At 44.0% G+C, this 25,281-nt stretch overlaps 1 protein-coding gene across 1 annotated transcript; it reads right to left on the reverse strand.

Moving 5' to 3' along the window:
- Window positions 1-397: 397 nt before the first annotated feature.
- TLR7 (toll like receptor 7) lies at window positions 398-24,885 on the reverse strand. Its single transcript, XM_039234254.1, has 2 exons — window positions 24,846-24,885; window positions 398-4,150 (listed from the first exon to the last, which is right to left on the reverse strand). The coding sequence occupies exons 1-2, from the start codon at window positions 24,846-24,848 to the stop codon at window positions 1,001-1,003; spliced, it is 3,153 nt and encodes a 1,050-aa protein (XP_039090185.1). The 5' UTR covers window positions 24,849-24,885; the 3' UTR covers window positions 398-1,000.
- Between the last annotated feature and the right edge of the window lie 396 nt (window positions 24,886-25,281).

Consider the following 25,281-nt stretch of genomic DNA (forward strand, 5'->3'; position numbering starts at 1 on the left):
AAGGACAGACATCCCGGGCGAGAGTGCCCGGGCCGTCTGGTTCTGGAGAGGGCCCTCTTCCGGGTTGCAGACTGTTGACCTCTCTCTGTCTCCTCACATGGACACAGTGGGGACCATGGCAAGCAGCTACTTTTCTGGTTTCTTCTAATAAGGCGCTAATCCCATTCCTGAGGGCCCCACCCTCATAATCTGATCACCTCCTGAAGGCCCTGCCTCCCGAAACCATCAGACTGGAGGTTAGGATTTCAACATCTGAATTTGGGAGGGAATAACCATCCAGTCCATACCAATATTTAAGCAGGGAAATTATCATCAAAGGTAAAGAGTCTGACTTTGTATACAGGCAGATCACTTTAATTTTTCCATTTGTAAGTAGACAAAGTCCACCAGTGGTAAAGGTGCTTTTCACTATTATAACCCAGCAACAGGCCCGCGGGTGAAGAGAAAGTGACATCTAGTAGCCACCGTCTACTGGGTGCAGACAGTCGGTCTGCACAGGAGGGGGAGCTAGATGATGCAGAAGCGATCAGTTGAGTTCCCTGTGTTTTCAAGTCACTAACTCTGGGACACTGTAATGTCATATAGGCAGGCCCTGAGCATCTTTTACCCTATATGTGTACATAGCAGTACTTCCGATGGGTAGAAGCATGATTTCTCTCAACTTTGTGATTCTCTCAATAATCACAAGAGAATTACAGGAGAATGAGAGCCTTATGTCTTCTCCTTGTCACCCTTCTCCCAGTAGTATCTTATACAGGAACAGACAAAGGAGACTCAGGTGCAGATGGAGTCACAGAGAGATCGGAAAGATGACCTGTTGCATTCTAGAAATTCCATGTTTCCAATTCCTTTGTCATACACTGTGTCTCTCCTCTCTGATGTGAACAATCCCATGTCCTGGCGAGTTTAAAAACACCCTTTTAGTGAGACATTCATGAGAAAATCTAGGCAGCCAAGCTTCTCCTTGGTAGGCTAGGCAGTCACTCTGGGCAAAGAAGGGCTAGACCGTCTCTTTGAACACCTGACTATAGGTCACGTGATTGTCTGTGGCCAGGGCATTTTTCAGACACTGCCAGAAGTATGGGTGAGCCTGTGGGTTTGTCGGCCACTCAAGGACAGAACTCTTACACAGCCTTTTCCGGAGCTGGAGGAACTTGGATTTCTGAAGGGGCTTCTCAAGGAATATCAAGATAATCACGTCTACTTTTTCATCCATGAGCCTCTGATGGGACAAGTAAAATGCTATCTTAAAGTTCTCAGTCTTTGCATACTTGTTTGTCATCACAAACACCGTCTTTTTGCTAAGCTGGATACTCTGGGAAAGGTTTTCCAGAACTGGCTGCCCTGGTAACCAATCCCTTTCCTCAAGACACAGATTAAAATGCTTCTCTCTTGGGTCTTCTAAGTTGGCCACCAGCTCATCCAAAACCCACTCCGTCACTGCTGGGTCTTTAGAGTCATACACAACGAAGGCATCATAGCAGGAATCCAGTGATGTCAGACGCTGATACCCCTTTATTTTGGCCTTACAGAAATGGTAACTATACCACACATCCCAGAAATAGAGGTGGTTTGCCGTTGTCATCACCATTAGAGAAAGAGCCACCGATATGGAAAGGGAAAACAGGATCAGGTTAGTCAGATCTACCTCACAGGTATACAGATCCAGAGAGACCACGCTCTGGCCCCTGTGTGCTCCTGGCCCCACACAAGTCACATCTGTGGCCAAGTAAGGAATAGTCACCTCAGTATGGTTAACCCACCAGACAAACCACACAGCATCACAGGTGCACAGAAACCGATTATGATGCAAAAGTAACATCTCCAGATTGTTGAGGACATTTTCGGGAAAGCTGGTCTTTTGGATAACCTGGATTTTATTTGAGCTGAGGTCCAGATATCGCAACTGGAAAGCATCTTGTAGAAAATGCTTTGTCAGACACCTGATTTGATTGTACTTGAGAATCAGTTTCTTGAGGCTTTTGGAACAATTGTATAATCTCTCAGGGACAGTCTTCAACTCGTTGTAGCTGAGGTCCAAAGTTTCTAGATTCTTTAGATTCCGGAGTCCTACCCAGTTGAAGGACCTGAGCCCATTTTTGACCAAGGAGAGAGTCTTTAATTTTGGAGGCATGCCATCAAAAACTCCAGAAGGCAAGAAAGTCAGGGAATTTTCAGAGATGTCTAACTCCTCTAAGTTTAGCAGATTCTTGAAGAATTTTAAGTACCTGTTATCACCATCTCTCCACAAAACATCCAAATGATTTCCCCTGAATTCCAGAATTCTAAGAGACTCACTCTCCATGGTCCTGCTTGTGGACATAGAGATGTCATTGTTGTTCATCATGAGTTTCTTCAGAACTTTTAGGTTCTTGGTGAAGTTTAGCATGTGAGTAATGCCTTCTGATTGAAAGTAATGGCTGTTACTACTTATATCTAGAACTTCTAGGTTGCGTAGCTCTTCAAACGCTGTTGAGTAGAGTAAATCAAGCCGGTTGTTAGAGAAGTCCAAATACTTCAGCTCCACTAAAGGCTGAAATTCACTGCCATTGAGAGTTTGGCCAATGGTATTTCCTGACAAGTTTAGGCATTTGAGGAAAGACAGATGCTGAAAATCAGAGGACTTGATAAAAAATATATTATTTCTACTTAGGTCCAAGGCCTGCCCGTACACATAACAGTCTTTATTAAAAGGCAAGAAAGAGGGCGTCTCTTTGTTTTTGAACCTGCAACTCCTCGCATACTCATCATATCTGAAATAATGTAATGTTTCAAGGACCTCAGGCGCATGGCCATCTACAGAAGTTCTGGTGTTAGAGCAGAAGCCAACTTCACTTGAATCTCCTGAAGGTGATATTTTATTTACTGAAAGATCTATGACTTTCAATGTTTTAAATTGTTTGAATATGCTGAGGTCAGCGATTTTTATGAAGTTAGTGCCAAGATCAAGAACTTCAAGATTGGAAAGACTACGTAACGGGGAGAGGTTATGACTTCTTAGCTCCTTAAAAACGTATCCTTTGATCCGTAAAACTTTCAGGTTTTTCAGTGAAGAAAATGCATCCGATAGATTCAGAGCTGCACGATAGACCTGAAGTTCATAATTGAAAGACAGATCCAATTGGACAAGGTTGTGAAGAAGAAGCAAAAATTTGGCCTCCCCAATTTCTTTGGCCAAGAAGTTTTGGGAAAGATCTAGCTCCTTAAGTTTTTTAATGTTTTTAAACCATCTTTGGGGCACATGCTGAAGAGAGTTACTGTGTAGACGTAAAACCTGTAGCTCTGTCAAGGAATCAAAAGCCTTCACGTGGATCTGTAGGGGAGAATTATTTTCACAGGGGGTACAAGGAAACGGGACATTGTAACAACGAGGGCAGTTTCCACCTAGATCGAGAACTTGCAGTTGATTGAGGTTATTAAAATCATCTTCCTGGATTTTTGTAATGGCGTTGTTATAAAGATGGAGCTCTGTTAAAGTGGATGGCAATGTAGTGGGCACATATGTGATATTGTTATCTTTCAGGGAGAGCAACTTTAGATTTTTCAGACTCAGGAAAGCGTCTTTTTCTATGAAAAATGAAGTGTTACAAGGATTGCGAAAATAACAGTTTTGGCCCAAGTAGAGATTTTCTATGTTGGTCAGTTCTGTTAGGTTATTTTTCATGATATGAAAGATACTGTTGGCCTCAAGGCTCAGCAGCTGCAAGCTGGGAGGAAGACCCTCAGGTATTTCTAGAAGCTGGTTTCCATCCAGATAAAGGGATTTTAAATATGTGAGTCTACTAAAGCTTCTGGGTTTAATCTGCAGCCTCCTGGGACACATATTGTCTTTTGGCCCTAGTCGAATGGGTATACAGTTGCATCTGAAATCGATCTCTACCAGAGAGTCCAGCTGGTGGAAGGAAGCTGGAGAGATGTCAGGTATGTGGTTAATGGTGAGGGTGAGGTTGGTGGCATTGGCAGGGATACCTTCTGGAATTTCCGTCAAATGCTTGTCTGTGCAGTCCACGATCACATGGGCCTTTGGAGCATCCAGAGTAACATCACAGGGTAGAGTTTTAGGAAACCATCTAGCTCCAAGCAGTTTGGAAATTAGAATTATGTTAAAAAGGACAAGGGACGGTCTCTTCAGTGTCCACACGGGAAACACCTGTAAGTATAAGAAAGCACACATCACCGTCATTCTAAATCATTCTAAAATATACCAAACATCAGATCTGAAAATTCCCATTTGCTGCTTCTCTTTGGCTACAGTTTAAAATCAAGTCTTATTCTCCATTGCCTAGATGACATCTCCTCAGCTCATGACTGTGTCTCTCTACTACTAAGGTTCATAATAATTTAGTTACATATTTAGCTTTTAGCATCTGAGCTTTTCAGTTACATAGCTTTGAAGGTGGTAGAAGTGCATTTTCCTATTCACTAGTATTTAAAACAGTGCAGTGGAAGAGCTATTTACCAGCTGTCAAAGTCTGAGATTTGGGGATGAAGGAATATTCAAATGAACACACATTGGGATGAATAACACATTAAGATTTTGGTGCAATTACTGTTTGCTTGCTAAGCCTACTCTGGTACACATTACACAGTACACATCACAGTATTCGAGCCTCTCAGTATTCTAAGTAGAAAAATTAAGAGATCCATTATCCTCATTTTACAGGTTAAGATACAGCTCAGTAATATTAGCTGATTTGCCCACGATCACTCAACCGCCGTTTTGGCACTGCCATTCTATAAGCTGGCTTTCCTCTTGGATTGTTTTCGGAAATCCAAGATGACTTGGGGATGGACATTTCCATTACACATAGGGTTTACATTACATACATTTGGAAAGGAGAGCACAGAGCAGAGAGTCAGGGCACTGTCTGGGTGACCCCTGATTGATCAAAGAGGATACTTATGGGGGCACCGGCGTGGCTCGGTTGGTTAAGCATCTGACTTTGGCTCAGGTTATGATCTCGTGGTTCATGAGTTCAAGCCCCCTGTCAGGCTCTGTGCTGACAGGTCAGGGCCTGGAGCCTGCTTTGGATTTTGTGTCTCTCCCTCTCTCTGCCCCTTCCCCACTCATGCTCTCTTTCTCTCTCTCTCTCTCACCCTCAAAAATAAATAATAGAACACTTTTTTAAATTAAAAAAAAAAAGAGGATACTTACAGGAGTGAAAGGAAGGCAGGCCTATTAATAATTATGCTAAGACTAGGGGCACCTGGGTGGCTTAGTCAGTTAAGCATCCCAGTCTTGATTTTGGCTCAGGTCATGATCTCATGGACCGTGAGTTTGAGCCCTGCGTCAGGCTCTGTGGTGACAACGCAGAGCCTGCTTGGGATTCTCTCTCTCTGCCATTCCCCCACTCATGTGCTTGCTCTCTCTCTCTCTCTCTCAATACAAATAAATGAACTTTAAAAAAATTTTTAAAAATATAATTAGGCTAAGACTATTGGCAGAAAACCAAGAGTCTCTTAGGAAAACTGGGACATATGGAAACCTACCCATAACGGTGATTCTTGAGCATCTAGGTTTAGCAGGAGAGACCCTGGTACCCAGGGGAGAAAGACCTTAAAAGGTAGTATGGGAAGTACTAAAGAGCTTTGCTAATCACCATATTAACTTGAACTTGTCCTGCCTTAGGGGATGGTTTAACCACGGACTTGCCCTCTAGCTTTATGATCTCTATCAGTATTTTTCTCCAGAATACTGGTTTTCCTTTAACAGGTGCTTATCTATGGAATAATCTAGCCTGTGTCTCTATAACAGGCTTCTAGAACAATTAGTGCATTTGTCTTCCCCATTGACTGAATCAACCAAATATGTTGATATCTAATAAACCAAATGCCTACTTCCCTTAATTCCTCTAGTAGAAGGTAAATAAGCAAATTTCCCTCCAGCTTTCCTTTTCTCTAATGTAAGATGGCTCAGAAGGATCTCAAAGAGCTTCTTCACACATCTTGACATGCCCAAAGTTGAAGTTAGAGGTACAACACTGCCTTTTTTTTTTCTCTTTCACCGCCCTGTCTCCTCCTCATTAAAACCATTCACTGAGTCCACTTGATGGTCTTCATTGACCTCCTCGATGTCCTCCTTGCTTTGCCATTTTAGCTGACACAGCTTCAGTTGAGATTATTCCACCCTTGATCCACGCTAAAACCTCATCCTTGACCTCAGGCTCTTGCTCTTCCAATCCACCCAAACCATTAAGATTCCCAAACATTAATCAGAATACATTACTCTGAAGTCTTTCAAATGATTTCTCTTTTTTTTTTTTTCCATTTTTACAGAATGAGCCTTAACTTTGTGTCATGGCATCCAAAGTCTTCCAATAATTTGCTTTATATCTGCTTGTCCAGGCTTACCTGATATAATATCCCTCTCAGCTTCTCTAGTCACTAAACCCCAAGCCCAATTTGTAGCTCCCTGACTTGCAAGTCTTTTCACCTGGACTACTCTGTTTTACCATTTCCACCCACCAGAATTCTATACTTCCCAATCTGGAGCCTGGAAAGATATGGCAATAGGCCAGGGATTACAGGAAGCCAATAGATAAACACGGTATATCTCCCTTGAGCATCAACCGTACTCAAAGATTTAGGAGAAATGTTCATCACTCAGGGAGGAAGGGTTGAGTCAAGATGGGAAAAGGAGAGATGTAGAGGGAGGTATTTTTATGATCCCTGTTTATGGGATCCCAGACCCTGGACCCCATCTCCAGCTATGCCTCTGCCAGAAGACATGATGGCTCCGTGAATCCCACTATCAGAAGGTAATGAGTAATGCTGTGAAGGATATTACTGTTGACCTGGGAGGCGAGTCGTATTCTAAATGGGGCCAAAGTGAATAAAGGACAAATTGTGACCCAGGTACCCTCTTCTGAGTCCACTCCCATGAACCTAGATGAGATCCCAGGAAAAAGTGGGAGGATCCCTGAATTAGTGGAGTTAAAAATATGAAGTGTCAGCCATCATCACGCTGAGCTGTCCAGAATATGCCTAGTTTAAGTATCTCTATGATGGGGGGAAATGGAGGCTCTAAGATGAAGGCGGTTTAGTCATAGGCAAAATAACAGTGGTGTGCTGGCCTTTCCCCACCCACATCTCTGATTTGTTAAGTCCTGATTTGCAGCATTTGCAAATTCCTGTAGTGTAAAGACTCCCACCACGGCCAATTTCGAACTGCCAGTGTGACACCATTCAATGCAGAGTTGCGGAGAGATGTGTGGAATTGCTCGTTTGGGTCCAGCAAACCCTGACCTTGACATACCTGAGACAATGACTGTGAAATTTTTAGCCTCTACATATGGACATCGTACAAACTAGAATGAAGAATTAATCAGAAAATCTTTTATCCTCCCCTATTTCTAAACTTTTTCTTGCACTTGTCCACTCTCCTCTTTGTCTCCTGCCACCTCCTTACCCGTTACTCATTAGCTATTAGGTCTTACCCAGATGACTGCAAGAGGCTCCAAAATGGTCCCCCAGTTGCACGTCTCTTGTACAAGTCATTCATCAAACCACACGAGAGCATTCATTATAAACATGAGTCACATCAACTACAGTGACTTCCCATTATACTTTGATCTTTATTATTGCTTATATCATGCATGTTCTGGCTCCTGACCTACTTCCATGACCTTGAACCATCCTTCTCCTACTTTGACCACACGTCAGACATCTGGCCCATTTTCTGTTCCCCATTCGAACCAATCTTGGCACCTGCTGTTCCCTCTTCCTGAAACCATCGTTCCCCTCTCCTTCCCACAGCCAGGTCATTCTCATCCCTTAGGTGTCTGCATAAGTAACACATACTCAGACAGGTTTTCTCTGGCCAACTTATCTAAATACCCTGCCAATGTAATACTAGTGGTGACGGTAACATTTGTTAATGTAGGCAGCACTTACTATATTCTGAGCATCATTTTCAATGTTTCGATACATTAACTCATAATCCTCATAATAACCACATGTGAGGGGTACTACAGATCCTCAATCCTTACCCAAAACCTCTGGGTCTAGATGTGTTTTGGAACTAAGAATTTTTCAGATCTTAGAAGGTAATAGGTATATGTATCTACACGTTATGTAATGCTCCTACTGGGGCCTGGGGCAGTATCCCATCACCAAACACTTAAAAATTTGTGCAGTGAAACAGAGAGTTCTCCACACTAAGTGGGAAAAGAAGGAAGGTAGGTAGGGAGGGAGGAAGGGAGGGAGGAAGGAAGGGGAAGGGAGGAGAGGGGAGAGGAGAGGAGGGGAAGGAAGGAAGGAAGGAAGGAAGGAAGGAAGGAAGGAAGGAAGGAAAGAAAAAGAAAGAAAGAAAGAAAGAAAGAAAGAAAGAAAGAAAGAAAGAAAGAAAGAAAGAAAGAAAAAGAGTATAGAAAATGGTTGGTGAGATGCCCAGATCGCTTAATCTTGCCCTCTCCAGGCACTCATTTTTAGACCTTTTTTTTCCTTCTTCATGACCCATTAGCTTGATCTTTGCCCTCATCTGTCTCTCACTCCCACAACCCTGGCCTTTCCTCCAAGTCTAGCACGATCTCTCTACTTTGCTCAGATCCTGTCCCTTTCCCCCACCAGATTGTTTTACCCCTTGCTATCCCCAGACCAGAATGTTCCCAACCGTCCATTTGTTCCTCTCCCACCTTGTGGCTTAGTGATTGGGTGCTGACAGTATGGGTTGTTNAAAGAAAAAGAAAGAAAGAAAGAAAGAAAGAAAGAAAGAAAGAAAGAAAGAAAGAAAGAAAGAAAGAAGAAAGAAAGAAAGAAAGAAAGAAAGAAAGAAAGAAAGAAAGAAAGAAAGAAAGAGAAAACTAGCTTCCTCAAGTTCAGATCAAGATTTACCTCCAAATGAATTCAAGTCATGTGTTTGCCATTGACTGAGTGAGGACAAAGCTTTCAGTTTGGAGATTTTGGAATTGTGGACCTCTAATATTATTTCCATTTTACAGATGAGTCCACGGAGGCACAGAGAGGTATATATACTCTGTACTAGACTACTCTGCTTTATTTCCTTCATGGCCCTTAACACAATCAGAAGTTATCATGCTGATAATTTATGTGCTTATCTGTTTAATGTCTATCTTGCCTGAGAACATAAGCACCGAGAGAGCAGGGCTTTGTGTGTCCTTGTGAAAAACAATGCCTGGCACTCAATTTGTGTTGCAGTATGTTTGCTAAACACATGAATAAAAGAGTGAGTGCGTGCATGAATGAAATAAAGCAAACTATTTCAAAGAAATTTCCCTTTGGAGTAGATTGCTTTAGGCTACAGCCCCCGATTCTCCAGGGATAACATTCTAACTCTTCTATTTGCCTGAGGATTCCTTGGGGAGAAAGGTTTAAGAAGCTTGAACCCATCTTCTTCAGAACACCCTCTGGGATCAACCCAGACAGAAGTAATCACTCCCTTTTCTCCTCTGCGGCACTGATGACACCCGAGTGTGTGAAAAAACAGCTCTGGATTGAGGGTTGGAAGAACTGGGTCACCTACCTTGTCACTTCACCAACCCTGGCACATTGTCCATCTTGGGATCATTCAAGATGTTGGTGGCTACAACATCCATGTTACAAGAAGCCAGACATTTCACTTCCTCTCACGTCACATTAGCTTTAACTTAGTCACACACCATGCTTAGCTGCAAGGGAGTCTGGGAAACATAATCTTTTTTTCTGAGTTGTATATGCCCAATTGTAACCAGCGATTCTATCAGTATGAGATGCAGGAAAGGGGGGGGGGCACCCTGGGGAGTTAGTCTGCTAAGATTCTGACTCTTGATTTCGGTTCAGGTTATGAATTCATGGTTGTGAGATCGAGCCTCACATTGGGCTCTCTCTCCTTCAAAACAAAAAAGGGGAAAAAGATATTGGGAGGTAGATAACAATATCTTGACTCAATAAGGATGATAAAAATAAATAATTGGAGTATCAAAAACTACCCCATGGAATAAGAACAACATACAATTAAGCTACACATATATAAGTGTCAGCATCTTCTCTGGAAAAAAACTAATGATCTTTCCACATTGTATTTTATTTTATTTTATTTATTTTTAAAGATTATATTTTATTTTTTTAAACTTTTGTTTTTACTGGTTTATTTTCAAAGAGAAGTTTGTTTGCTTTTTAATTTTTTTAAACATTTATTTATTTTTGAGAGACAGAGAGACAGAGCATGAGCAGGGGAGGGGCAGAGAGAGAGGGGGAGACACAGAATCCAAAGCAAGCTCCAGGATCTAAACTGTCAGCACAGAGCCTGACGTGGGGCTTGAACTCACGAGCTGTGAGATCATGACCTGAGCTGAAGTTGGCCGCTTAACCAACTAAGCCACCCAGGCGTCCCTAATGTTTGTTTTTGAGAGTGAGAGAGTGAGCGAATAGGGGAAGGGCAGAGAAAGGGGGGGATAGAGGAATTCAGAGCAGGCTCTGAGCTGACAAAAAAGAGCTCCATGTGGGGCTCGAACTCACAAACCACAAGGTCATGACCTGAGCCAAAGTCGATGTTGAACCCACTGAGCCACCCGGGTGCCCTGATTTTATTTTATTTTTTTAAAGTAATTTCCACAGACAACGTGCCGGGGACGGGGGGTGGGGGGGTCGGTGAAATGACAGGGTAGATGATCTCAAGTCTCCAGGTCCTTGCACGATCTCACAGCGCACGGTACAAATCATGACGCTGAGCCGAGGACTTCTAGAAGCTTCTGAGAAATCATAAAATTGTTATACTAAGCCCATGTTCATTGGCTTTTCTATTGTACAAAGGCAAACCCACTGTTAGCCGTTGTAGAATTTCGAACTTGGCAGTAAATTGCTGCTCGTGGGAGAATCTAAAATATGGGATGTTGGTGTTATTGGCTATGGGCAAGAAGGATTCTGACGCTGGAGGCTGGAAAACCAGCAACCCATGTGATCCCATTGCCAAACACCTGCTATCACCTCTGCTACCTTGGAAGGCAGAACACATACCAACTGTGACTTTTGCTTTTCCGGATTTGTTGTGATATAACTGACATATAACACTGTAGTAGTTTTAGAGTGTTCAACATAATGATCAGATATATGCATATATTGTAAAACGATTACAAGCCTAGTTAACATCCATCACCGCACATCGTGACAGCTGTCTTTCTTGTGATGAGACTGTTTAAGACCTACTCCCTTAGCAACTTTGAAATATACAACTCAGTATTGTTAACTACAGTCACCATGAACGTCAACTGTTGACTTGTGGCTTTACTCTTAGGGGAAATGGTTTGGCAACATTCATGATGTGTGTTGATAGCTTCTTACTGTTTTTAGCAGTTTTAGGAGAGGTATGAGTTATGGCTGAAGTTAGCATCTGCGAGCAGTGACAGAAGGAAGTGAGGTTTTCTCTGTCTGTGGCCTGAACCCTAACGTTGACTAAGCCTTCCTTAATTTGGGGCCGTGCAGGGTTGAAAAAGCCCACTGCTTTACCCCAGATGAAAGCAGATGAATGGATACAGTCAAGAGCAGCCTTAAGAGAGCATAAGCGAGTGCTCACATGCATTTTTCCAGCACATTCCATTAAGTATTTTCTAGCAGACAATGAAAGCCAGTCCAGGGCAAGAATCTGACTAGCAGTGCTGCCTCGCCCTTGACTCCTACAGCCTCTGGGGAGTTGAGGAAATTGAGAATGAGGAACACTGACAGACTACAGAATCCTTACACTTAAAATGGTCTAGGGGCGCCTGGGTGGCTCAGTCAGTTAAGCGTCCGACTCTTGGTTTCAGCTCTGGTAATGATCACATGGTTCGTGAGTGGTTTGTGAGACTGAGCCCCACATCGGGCTCTGTACTGACTGGACGGAGTCTGCCTGGGTTTCTCTCTCTCCCGTTCTCTCTCTACCTTTCCTCTGCTCTGTCTCTCAAAATAAATACACCTAAAAGAAATTTTTAAAAACTAATAAAAACATAAAATGGTCTAGAGCTGCTCCATCTGATATGATAGCCACCAGTCACGCTTGGCCATTTAAATTTAAATTAATTAAGGGGCACCTGGGTTGCTCAGTCAGTTGGCCATCTGACTTTGGCTCAGGTCATGATCTCACTGCTCATGAGTTCGAGCCCCATGTCGGGCTCTGTGCTGACAGCTCAGAGCTTGGAGCCTGCTTCAGATTCTGTGTCTCCCTCTCTCTCTCTCTGCCCCTCCCCTGCTCATGCTCTGTCTCTTCCTCTCAAAAATAAATAAACCTTAAACAATTTTTTAATAAATTTAAATTCATTACAATTAAATGCAATTTTAAAATTCAGTGTCTCAGCCACACTAACCGTATTTCAGGTCTTAAAAAGGCACAATTTAAGCTCAAGGCTACAGTATTTGAGTGTGCAGACATACTGTAGAAAATTCTATTAGAGAGCCTTGGTCTAGACCACGGGATGGCAAACTTTTTCTGTAAGTGGCTAGAGAGTAAATATTTTAGGCAAAATTGAGGCGATCATGTGAGTACTTAAATTACCATTGAGAATGTAACTCATTAAAGTTACAAAAACCATCCTTGGCTCACAAGCATTACAAAAACCGGAGTTGAGATTCGGCCCACAGGCCGTAGTTTGCAAACCCCTGGTCTAGACAAAAATCTTAGGCTGTACTAAACTTGTGCATAGAGTTAATGCTAAGTAAACTGAACCCAAGACTTCCAAATATTAGAAGAGATTATATCACTTACAGAGCCTATAAGTGTGTTCACACACCGCTAATTTCCACCAATGACATTTAGCAAATGATTCCCTTGTCATTCCAATCCTAAGAACTAGGTTTGTTTAGGATGAGGAGAGTGTAAAGCAGAGGCTATGGCATAGAGCTTATACTCTTGGCTGCTTCGTTATGCTACTTTTCTAGAAGGCTCCATGTCGAGGCACTCATTCCTCCCTCTGGATGGTGAACACTATTAGGTCAAGAACCTTGCATTTCTTTACATGTACTCTGTCGTTATGATGGCCTCCCACATGGCGAGCTTGACATAAACATTTGCTGAATAAATCAAGGCTTTGAACATTCTTAACATCCCATGGAAGACACACTGAATGGTCATAAATAGTAAAGTGTTCAAAAAGCCAGACCATTGACAAGGAGGTGAGGAGACACCAGGAGGGCCCGGCACCTCTAAAAAGAAGGGGTGAAGTGGGAAAGTACCCCAGAAGGAGAGGGGACAGTGTCAGAGGAAGGTCGTCAGAAGTGAAACTGCAGAAGGCCCCCAACCTGATGCTTTCTCAGTTCTGTCACCTTGAACCTGAAACCCCAGGAAGAATGCCAAGCTCATTTGTCTCTCCCGGGAACAGGCATACCCGGAATGGGACTGGCCCTGTCCTATGCTCAGCAGTTGAGCCTCAGCCCAACTGGACCTTGGAATGCTCTACGGCAGATGGGATATTTCCTTGCTCTCCGTGCCAGTCATACCGGGGGCCTGGAACTCAGCGATAGCAGATAAAGACTTTACATTCCAAGGTCAATGCCAAAGGGAAGATTAACTGCAGTGACAGGTTGGGTTCTGATGAAGCAAAGGAGGGGGAAAAATTGACTCAAGGAAGAACACCTTTCTAAATGTGTTATTTAAAGAGAGATAAAGGGCACCTGGTTGGCTTAGTCGGTTACGCGTCCAACTTCAGCTCAGGTCATGATCTCACAGTTTCTGAGTTTGAGTCTCGCATCAGACTCTCTGCCTCAGGCGGCTCCTCTGTCTCCCTCTCTCTCTGCTCCTACCCTGCTCATGCTCTCTGTCTCTCAAGAATGAAATAAACAGTTTTAAAAAGAAAGAGAAATAATACCTTTTGAGGCTTCCAAATTTAAAAAATACTCTTGAGAAGAAGATTGAAAGATGTAAAGTTTTCCTTTATTCCTTAAGTGGAAATGTCCCCTTTCAAACCACTGGGAACTACCTGCTTCACAGTAAAGCGGGGACCTTTAGCGTCAACAGAATTTAATGCAAGAGTTTGCTCAGTGCCAAAGGGGCTCCTTGCTGGCTCAGGCCATAGAGCATCCAACTCTTGATCTCAGGGTCATTGAGTTCGAGCCCCACCACGTTGGGTGTAGAGATTATTTAAACTAAATAAATAAGTAAATAAAAGTCTTTAAACACAGTTCACTCAGTGTTGAGCCGGCCCTATTTTTTCATCTGCTACATATAATTCACATTATTTTGTTTTGCTTGGTTTTTTTGGCCACGATTGCCTAAAGACACGTGCCTTTCAGTAATTTGATTTGTAAAGTGACGTAATACACCATGACATACACCAGGCTCTGCTTTGGCCGCAAATCACAGCTAACTACACATGCAAATCCACTGGGTAAATTTGGATGCTCAATTAGCGAATTAACTTTGGTCAAAATGGGAATGTTTGATTTTGTACGCACAGGTGTTCTATTCTCTCAGTAAATCCCCTCTTCTTGTGAAAATGAAAAACATAGACTTCACCCTGAAGAGTCACCAGATGGTCATTTGCTTTTGTTTTATTTTGTTTTTATAACAGCATGGCCTTTTCTCATGTGCTTTTTACGTGCCAGATGCTGAAGGAGACACGGTGGTGCTAGGACATCACTGAGCCATGACAATAAAGTTGAAAGGACATATAAATATTCCCATCTCACTGAAGAAGAGGCAGAGATCAGAGAAGCAACTTTGAACCAAGCGTCCAAGTCTGTGCTGAGCAATCATCTTCAAGGTGCTTCACACAGTTACAGCAAACGCACTTGGCCTGTGCCTGTATCTCAGTGTATATCCCTTTTGGTTCAAGGATTCTTAGCACTGTGATGTTTCCATATTGTGCTGCTTAGAGTTTTTATAAGAAAATTTGCCAAATATCAAAAAGAGGTATTTACAATTTGAGTGGGACCAACTTGAGGGAAAAAGAGTGACTTTTTGGACAATACATTTCTGATGAATTGCATCTGCTATCCAGCAATGCTAGGTCAGGGTAGTTCATGAATCTGTAAACTTACAGGTATGCTCAGCTTTATGTTCACAAAAGAATTATATGCCTACACAGCCATCCAACGCACATATTGGGTATGTAACCTACGCAAAGGACTGTGCTAGACCAAGGAGGGGAATAATGGGGAATCGGACACCATTCCTGCCCAACTAGGAACCAAATCCCTCTGCTACGCTGCTCAGAGTCTATATGTGGCTCCTGAGCTGGGAGACAGCTCCAGATGTCTGCTGTCGGGGCAATCGAGGCAGAGCAAACAATCATGTAGACAAGGGCTAGTCAAGCCGAAAAGTAATGCTGCCTGCTTCCCTTTCTAATAGAAGCTTGAAGAAGCCCTTTAAAGTGCCAAAACACATCCTCATGGCTGCATCAGTTTCATGGCAGGACTTGAACTTGTATTCAGAACTGAGTCCTCCCGATCTGAGATCCACGTTCGCCTCCCACCCGCAGGTCTATGGCTGGAGAGCTAGGATGGCGAATAGGGAAACACACTGCCCAGGAAGTTGCCAACCTCTCTCTTTGCACGCAGTGGTTTCATCTTCAAGGCTTTGCAAGCTTGTAACCAATGTGTGGATGCAAGCTGAGGAGCGCCAAGGCCAGCTGGCTCCGGTGAGGAAGTGAGGCTAAGTGGTTTGGGTCTCACAACAAGCCAGAGGAAGACCAGGAATAGTCTGACTCGGCCCGTTTGTTTATTCCGGGGGGCAGCATCCTGGGAACGGAGTCAGCCTCTCGATCTGCTGCAGGGCTACCAGCTGAATGCTCATAAACCTAGACTTTCTGATCCACAAACTATGTGGGTTGAGCTAACTGACCTCCACGCTCCTTTTCTTTTGTGCTTGCTCGATGATTCTGAGCCTTGGCCCAGAGCCCCCTGAAACTTATCTGCCAGCGTCTGACCCCAGCTAGGAGTCTTCCTAGCCCCCAAGAAGCTCAGGATGCTGCTGTTTCAGAATGATCTAAGCAAGGCTCCCAACCACCATGAACCTCCGACACATTCCACAGAGAGGAAAAAACAACAACTAGCACATCTTTTTATAATAAGCATTGTATGTCTTCAGGCGACACTGTTTTGTTTGATTCAGCTCTCTGAAATAGTCAGGCTGGGAAGAACTGCATGAGGATCCATCAACTGGAGGAAATGGTTAAAACTGAGAAACCACCCACAGTGGAACACCAAACATCTCTTTAAAAAGAATGTGGGGGCACCCGGGTGGCTCAGTCACGTTAAGTGTCCAGCTCTTCATTTCAGCTCAGGTCCTGATCTCAGAGTGCCGGAGTTTTGAGCCCTGAGTTGGGCTCTACGCTGATAGTGGGGAGCCTCTTGGGATTCTCTTTCTCTCCTTCTCTCTCAGCCCTTCCCCTGCTCTCTCTATAAATAAAATAAACTTTAAAAAAATAAAATAAAAAGAATGTGGTAGACCTAAAGGTATTGACATGAAAAGCTGTGCAAGATATGTTATTCAGTTATAAACAATAAAATGAATTTTTAAGGCAGCATGAAAATAACATATAGCATATGATCCCTTTATGATGAATATAGATACAAATATTTGATTTGTACTTGCAGAGAAGATTATGGAAGGACACATTAAAAACTCAATAGTTGGGGCGCCTGGGTGGCTCAGTCAGTTAAGCGTCCGACTTCGGCTCAAGTCATGATCTCATGGTTCACGGGTTTGAGCCCTGCGTCGGGGTCTGTGCTGACAGCTAGCTCAGAGCCTGGAGTCTGCTTCAGATTCTGTATCTCCCTCTCTCTCTGACCCTCACTTGCTCACACTGTCTCTCTCTCTCTCTCAGAAATTTAAAAAAAAAAAACATTAAAAATTAAAAAAAAAAAGAAACTCAACAGTGATATCTTCTGGGAAGGGAAAAGAAAGGGAGCCTTTACTGGGTAGGAAAGAATGTGCTATATCCTCTGTTCTTTGAGTTTTAAAATACAGAACAGGCATTGCTTTTATTTTTAAAAACATTTTAGGGGCGCCTGGGTGGCTCAGTCGGCTGAGCGTCGGACTTCAGCTCAGGTCATGATCTCATGGTTCGTGGGTTTGAGCCCCGCGTCAGGCTCTGTGCTGACTGCCAGCTCAGAGCCTGGAGCTGTTTCAGATTCTGTATCTCCCTCTCTCTCTGACCCTCCCCTACTCACGCTGTCTCTCTCTCTCTCTCTCTCTCTCTCTTTCTCTCTCAAATAAAAAAAAATTTTTTTTAAACATTTAAAAACTTGCAGAGCAGGGGCACCTGCGTGGCTCAGTCGGTTAAATGTCCGACTTGGGCTCAGGTCATGATCTTGCAGTTCTTGAGTTTGAGCCCCACATTGGGTTCTGTGCTGACAGCTCAGAGCCTGAAGCCCGCTTCCAGTTCTGTGTCTCCCTCTCTCTGCCCCTCCTGTGCTCACACACACTCTCTCTCTCAAAAGTAAATAAACAGTTTTTTAAAAATTAAAAACTGCAGAGCAAGTAACAAAACCTCATCATAACAATGTGGAAGGAAATAAAAAATGAAAATTTCAACAAGTATTTACTGATACCTGCTCTGTGCCAGGTACCCACTTCTAAGTGTTGGGTCACATCCATGGACCAAATAGAAAAGATTCCTGCTCTTCAGAACCTTATGTTCTCCAAATAATAAACAAAAAATACAGAACTATAATAATCATAGCAATGTTAGGTAATAAGGGTTATAGAAAAAGGAAACGCAGGGTGAGGTGAAGGGGATCAGGCATGTGAGGCGGCCTTGTGACCATAAATAGGGTGGCTTGGCAGACATCATTGAGAAGTTGACATTTGAGCCAAGACCTCAAGGAAAGGAGGAAGTTGACCAAACAGCTGTATCAAGGGGCCGGGGGGTGGGAGGGTGAGGGGGAAGTATTCCAGGCAGAGGGACAAGCCTGATGCAAAGGCCCTTAAGGTGGAAACATGCTGGAATATTCACAAAGATGGCGACAAGACTGGTGTGCCCTGAGCAAGGGGAGTTGAAGAACGGTAGGAGATGAGGTCAAAGACGGAGGGCCCCCCAGCCTCTCACCAATCACCTAGGGCCTTGCCGACCGTTCCAAGCATGTCGGTTTTCCCTCTGAGTGGGATGTGGTTCTATGTCAAGTCTTCGAACTGAAGAATGGCGTGGCTTGACTTACATTTTACAAGATCCGTGCCGGCATGCTGTGTTGAGAAGAGATCATGAGGGGGTGAAGGTGGAAGGACTGAGACCAGTCAAGAGGCTATGACAGCACCGGAAGCAAAAGGCCCAGTTGGCAAGGGTGGAGGTACTGAGAACTTGCCAGATACTGGAGGATATTTTGAAGGTGAAGCCGAAGAAAACATGACTTCAAAGTTCTTGGAAGGATGAGGGATTGGCAACAGCAAACATTTCTGGGAAATTTCCTGCAAGGGGGAACAAAGACACTGGCAGGTGCTTACCGGGCTGGGAAGGTCAAGAGGATTTATTTTAGGCCAAAAGAAATAATAGCACATTATAATGCTGGTGGAAATGAAAAAAAAAAAAAAGACCACAAAGCAGGGATGATGATGATGATGATGATGATGATGATGATGATATGGAGAAAGCAGAGAGTGCTCGAACATTGATCCTGAGCAGGAGAGCAGGGAAGAGACCTAGCACACCAGCAGGGGGACTGACCCTAGCTAGGAACAGAAAAAAAACCCTCTCATCCTTAGTAGAAGAGCCCACACATTTGTTGACAAATCTCCTATCCTCTTTTGAGGCTTTTGTGAGTGTTTGCATGGAGGGCAGCAGAAATGAAACCACAGGACTTCTAAGGCCAGGAGAGGAAAGAGGTGATAGGGTTTCCACCCTGCCTAGCGCTGGTTCTCTCTTGATCTCTCTGTCTCTCTCCCCACTTTCTTTAGAGCCCTGAGCCACCAGCCTTGTAAGAAGCCTGGCTACACTGCAGCTGCCATATTGAGGAGACCGCACGGAGACAGAGATCCCTGAGCAGCCCCAGCTGGCAGCTGTTGAGTCTCCCCGCCTGGGCAAGGACCTGTGAGGGAGGGAGCTTTCAGGCGAGTCCAGCTCTGGGCACTGACTGTAATGGTTGAGAGACCCAGCACCAGAGCCACCTAACTGAGGCCAGTTGATCCTCAAGCCCAGCACACATGAGTATACGATTGTGGGGCACCTGGATGGCTCAGTCGGTTAAGCATTCGATTCTTCATTTCAGCTCACGTCATGATCTCACGGTTCATGGGATTGAGTCCTGCGTCAGGCTCTGTGCTGACATCACAGAGCCTGCTTGGGATTCTCTTTCTCCCTCTCTCTCTGCTCCTTCCCTGCTCACTAACTCTCAAAATAAATACATAAACTTAAAAAAAAGAGTATATGATTGTGGTTGTTTTAAGCCAACGCATTTTGGGGCGATGTGTTAGGCAGTGACGGGGAACTGGATAGGTGGTCCAGCGGGACATCCGGGTACAGGAGCTCTAGTGGGCACGCAAGGAGGAGGGAACATGTGAATGTCCTCTTCCAATGGCTGCAGTGTTCTCAGTGAAGCAGGATCAAGGTTAGCAGCTATGAGTGAAGAGCTAGCAGATGTGGAAGACAGAGGAGAAGGGGAGGGCCCTCCTGGAAGCCCAGGCAGAGATTGCACGAGGAACTCAGTGTGATTACCTGCTGGCAACAGTAACCCGCCCCCCCCAAACCCCTCAGCTTTTCATAGGTAATTTGCCTCCCCCAACCCCTCACCTTTTCATAGGTAATTTGCCTTCCCCTTGAACTCTTTCTCACACACTCTTTGCATGGCTACACTCTGCTTACATTTCATTCCTCTCAGAAGGAAATCCACCTTGAGGTGGGAATATTGGAAGCCTGGGAACAGATACTGCTCTGCTCACCGTGACGCCTTTACCCACCAACCCATCAGAAGGCTAACGTACTGAGCACCCCTGGGGGCTACTACACTCCAGGCATTCTAGTAAGAACGCAAGAGCTCTGTGCATTCACCCGCTCCTCCAGTCTATCTTCAAGAACGCTTGGGCAGGAAAAGAGCCAAGTTGCCCAAGTTGTAAAGGAAGTATCGGAATATGCATTTCTGATAGCAGGAGCACAGAAGGCAAGCTGGGGAAGCAAAGGATTTCATATTATGGCGGGGATCCTGCGAGTGGCCGGGCCAGCTAGAAAATAATAGGAAAGGGAAGTCGGAGAGGCAAGGAGTGAGTGGAAGAGCAGTCTAGGACACCTGTGAATTTGAAGTCACTAACCTATTGCCCTGTCCATATTGAAACCCCACCCCATGGGGTGGTTGGAACTACCAGAAAGTTCAAAGCTGGTTTTTCAGACTTTTTCCTCAAGGTCAACTGGTGTGTTTCCAACTGGTGAACCAGCAAGGCCCTGTGTTCCTTGCTGGAGATCAGGAGCCCAAGACCCTGCCCAGTTTACACCTGCAACCTCTACAGCCCCTTCCCCATGTCCGACAGTTACCCCTGCTTCCTTAGGGTGCTAAAGTCCCCACCCCAGGAGGAACACACGCTTCATTAACATAAGATGCTCGTGTACGCCTGTTTTCTAAGTACATCTGCTGTGCAACCATGTGCCCACCTTGACAAAGCTTCCCTTTCTGAATATTCATCCTAACCCTGAATAAAAGGAACCCACTCACATCTGCGTAGGGGCTTCGGAAGTCATTCCCCCGTGGTCTCCTTATTTGCTGCAAATAAAGTTTCCTTTGTGCAAGACCTGGTGTGGTCTCGATCTGTAACTCACCAAGGAAGGAACTTCTATTAATTGAGTAGGGCACTGAATTGTTTGATAACTGGATAGCGATAAGGACATCACCCTGGGGGCTAGCCTGGCACTGTGAATAAGGAAGTTACTTCACTTTGGCGAATCACTTTACCTCAGGAGCCTCTGATTTCCTCGTTTTTCTATTCGTTTGGTAGGCTAAGCCTCCACTTGGAATTTCCCTAACAAATTTATGACAAAATAGCTTCCCTTCCTCCCCCGTTTTTTTTTTTTTTTGCAAATTTCGAAAGATTTCTCATTATAGGCTAATGTCTGTAAAGTGTAATTACCTTAAATATTAAAGTTTCATTATGTAACCAAAGAAAAGTAAGTGTAAAGATAAAACCCACCTACTTTAAAAATAAAGAGACTTTTCATCATTTACTTCCTATCATTTTTAGCCCAACAGACTTAGTTTTCAAAACAAAAGAATAAAAAGATATAAAGTAGTCTTACATAAACTTGGAACTCAACAGCTATTATGCATCACAAAAGGCACTAAAGACTGAAAGATATTAAATCTTATTTGACCTTATACCCTATCCACTTGTTTTCCATAAACCACCACCAAACCATAGGTACACTTTTCCTGTATGGGGCCAGTTAGCAAGAATTTTCCATTTGCAGGCCATATGGTCTCTGTCACAACCACGCAACCAACGAGTAGGTTGCCATCGTAGCGCAAAAGCAGTTACAGACAATATCTGCACAAAAAAATAAAACTATTTGTGGGCACTGAAGTTTGGATCTAATATAACTAGGATGGGTCATAAAATAGTACTCTTCCTTAGACTTTTTCAATCACTTCAAAACATAACAACTTTCAGGCCATGTGGGCAGCTCAGTCAGTTGAGCGTCCGCGGTCACAGTCTCGCGGTTCATGGGTTCGAGCCCCGCGTCGGGCTGTGTGCTGACAGCTCAGAGCCTGGAGCCTGCTTCGGATTCTGTGTCTCCTTCTCTCTCTGTCCCACCCCCTGCTCCCGCTCTCATTCTCTCTCTCAAAAATAAAAATAAACATTAAAAAAAATACCATAAAAACTTTCTTAGCTTGTAGGCTGTACAGATGTTGATGGCAAGCCGGAGACCAGCCATGGCCATGATGCATCGCCCAGCCCTAAGCTTAGGCAACTTCTGAGAAAGAAGTGATCTGTTCCTGGAGAGCAAAGGCACTGGCTGGTTAATCTGTAATGATTGTTTTTAATTTTAGCACAACCTTTCAAATTTTTTTTTTAAATGTTTTATTTATTTCTAGGAGAGAGAGAGAGACAGCATGAGTAGGGGAGGGTCAGAGAGAGAGGGAGTCACAGACTCTGAAACAGGCTCCAGGCTCTGAGCTGGCAGTCAGCACAGAGCCCGACGCGGGGCTCGAACCCACGAACCGCGAGATCATGACCTAAGCGAAAGTCGGACACTTAACCGACTAAGCCACCCAGGCACCCCGCAACCTTTCAAATTTTTAAATGACGAGGTTTCTTTAATTTAGTAAATAAATTTCTGATTACCTCTTTGCTTGGGCATGAAGAAATTTGCTATAATGAAGAGCAGAATACTATTTTTACTTATACAACTGCTTGACTATGGTTACATATCAGCACATTTCTTTCTAATACTGCCCTCCGTGTTGCTGTGTCTATTACACAGAGTGAGGAGCGTTCCAGCCTTAACTAGGGCTTTGTTGATAGAAAGATTGCATTGAAAAAATTTTAATGTTTTATTGTTTATTTTTGAGGGGAGGGCAGGGGAGGGGCAGAGAGCAGGAGACATGGAATCCGAAGCAGGCTCCAGGCTCTGAGCTGTCAGCACAGAGCCCGATGTGGGGCTCGAACTCATGAATCACAAGATCATGACCTGAGCCGAAGTCAGATGCTTAACTGACTGAGTCACCCAGGTGCCCCTGAAAGATTGGATATTAAACTCTTATTTGGCCACATAAGAGCCCTCTCACTTTGGTGGATCACTTTACCTCAAGAATCCTTTGATCTCTCAAAGGCAAAATGGTTAGAATGCCGGGCTCTTTTGTGAAACTATTAAGACAAGTGAGTACTACATGTGTTTGTGTAAACCATCCTCACAGATAAACCAACACTGAGGAAGCAACTAGTTTGTGCAGATTAAAAACATCAGGAAGGGGTGCCTGCGGGGGCTCAGTTGGCTAAGCTCCCAACTCTTGATAGTGGCTCAGGTCACAATCCTGGGGTCACGGCATCGTGCCCTGCGTTGGGCTCTGTGCTGTGCACTGAGCATGGAGGCTGCTTGGAATTCTCCCTTTCTCTCCTTCTGCCCCTCCCATGTTCTCTCTATCTCAAATTAAAAAAGAAAATCAGAAATATATGCTACTTATCAATGTCTAGTTTGCTGTTTTCATTTACCACTGTATTATAAGTACTTTCTTATGCCTTTCGGTGTTCTTTCAAAAAACATGATTTGGCAGTTATATAACATTCCATTTAGTGGGTGACTACAATTAAGTAACCCCTCCCCAACATCCGGCACGACATATTCTCTTTGCCATGCTGCATAGACTATCTTCATAAATTATTTGCCGTCCCCTTGATCATGTCTTTTAAAAGAGTTTCTAGAAGTGGAGTTTCCACATCAAAGGATAGGACATATAGCTATTAATAAGGTTGAATAATTTCCCTGGGCTTTCTGGCCATTTGTATTTCTTCTTTTGCAAATTGTTTCTACTTCTTTTCCTCCAAAAGATCTACCAGTTTCTCTTTTTCTCTTCAGTGGTTAAGGTATCATAATGGAAGTTCACATTTATGGCGTGTCTGCCTGGCTCCGTCTAGGTGCAGAGAACCCAGGGGCTTCAGCATGGCTCCTGGAATCAGGCTGTCCAGCCAAGACCACCCAGTTCTCTCATCTGTGCTTCATAAGGCTGCTGTGAAGCCGAAACAGATCTACAGACATCAAACCCTTAGTGCGATGCTGGACTTCTAATAAGTGGTCAATTACTGTGAACGGTCTTTATTAACACCAGTCCCCTTATTCCGTCCCTCGGGGGGCAAAGGCAGATGTGGGCAAGGGTTTGCATAAAAATAGACCTCTGAGTTTCTAGGAAATGAAACTATGAGCAGCGGTTTCCTTTGTAACACAGTCCCCCCCTCCTCTCACACCGTGGTTAACTCTTCATTAGACCTTAGACCCAAAATGAGCCCTGACGCCAACATGGAGATCCAGAAATCAGAGTGGGTTCCCGCTGAATGGGCTCCAACATATCCACTTTGGGTGACAAAATAATTTAAGTAAAAGGCCACTGATGTCCTTTTCTGATTAATTTTTGGCATCCCTAATAGCTCACACTGCCCAAGAACTCGAACACAATAGCCCCCATTACTTGAGCCTCACAATGGCCCTGGAAGGTACCTCTTAGTCACTAGGCCTTGACCTTTGCATTTCTGTGTCCATCTGCCCAGTTTTAGCATGGATCCTCATAGGTCGATTTAGTGAGAATCCCTCACCATTGATCTCTGATCATCCCTGGTATCTGACAAAGTCCCTCATCTCCCAACATCCTCCACGTGATAGCCAATCTCCCTGGTCTGCTTTCAGCAAGAATCCTGGTAAGTGGGCTTATCTAGAAGCCACCCCCACCCCTGATGTTTCGTCTTAGTCATTTTCTACCCACAGACCCCCACCCTCCTCCTTGGCTATAAATCCCCACATGTCCGCGCTGTGCTGGCAATGGAGTCCAGTTCCCAAATAAAACCCGCCCTTGCAGCCATAACTACTGTTCAGAAAGCGACTCTGGTTTCTTTGCCGGCACAGGTGTCCTGCACTGCTCATCCTGCGTGTTCCCCCCACATACATATTCGTTCAGACGACACCGCATGCTGGAACAAAGGCCAGGTGACTTCAATGCTTTGTATGGTTTTAAAGCCAACACCATAAGATGAGCAAATTAGACCCATAGAAGTGATTTCCCCAATTCAAACATCTGTTCATCCTCACTACAGCCCGCATCAACTCCTGAAGGAAGTTGGACAGAGCAAGCGCTGGTTAATCTGAAATTATGAAATACTTCCATGATTAATGTTGATTATGAAATATCACGAAGAAGTTTCATCCGCAAATAACCAAAATGCAAATTCTTAAACATCTCTCTTGCCAGCTGGCTTCAGTACTTCCCACCAAGATTACAGATAACATGTCTTTCGGGAATCTCCTAGCTGTTCTTACCATATTCAGTCTTCTTCCACGATGAAATCTACAAGTCTGGTTGAAGAGAGCAGAGCATAAAAGGTGTCAAGATCGGCCCGAGACGGATCCAAGAGCATCAACTAAGATAAAGAAAAAACACCAGATTGTGCATTTCAAAGAGGTTAAAGTACTGTAGCTTCAAAATTCACAGGGGACATCGCCCTGAAATGTGCTGTCGAAAACAGCCATTAATAGTATTTCCTTCCTAAGTCATATAAACTAGAGATATACTCCAGAAACCATTTCTATTACTATTAAATATCTGACTTTATCTTCAAAGAGTTGGCATTTTAGACTACCAAAATTTTTCTTTAGATTTAAAAAAGGTGTGATTTTTTGGGAGCATATGACTTGGTTTCCCTCCCCTCCCGTGCCCACGCCCTGAGAATAGCTCACACACCTAATCAGTTACATT

This window comes from Hyaena hyaena, unplaced genomic scaffold (genome assembly GCF_003009895.1).
Source record: "Hyaena hyaena isolate Hyena2069 unplaced genomic scaffold, ASM300989v1 scaffold_85, whole genome shotgun sequence".
Lineage (NCBI taxonomy): Eukaryota > Metazoa > Chordata > Mammalia > Carnivora > Hyaenidae > Hyaena > Hyaena hyaena.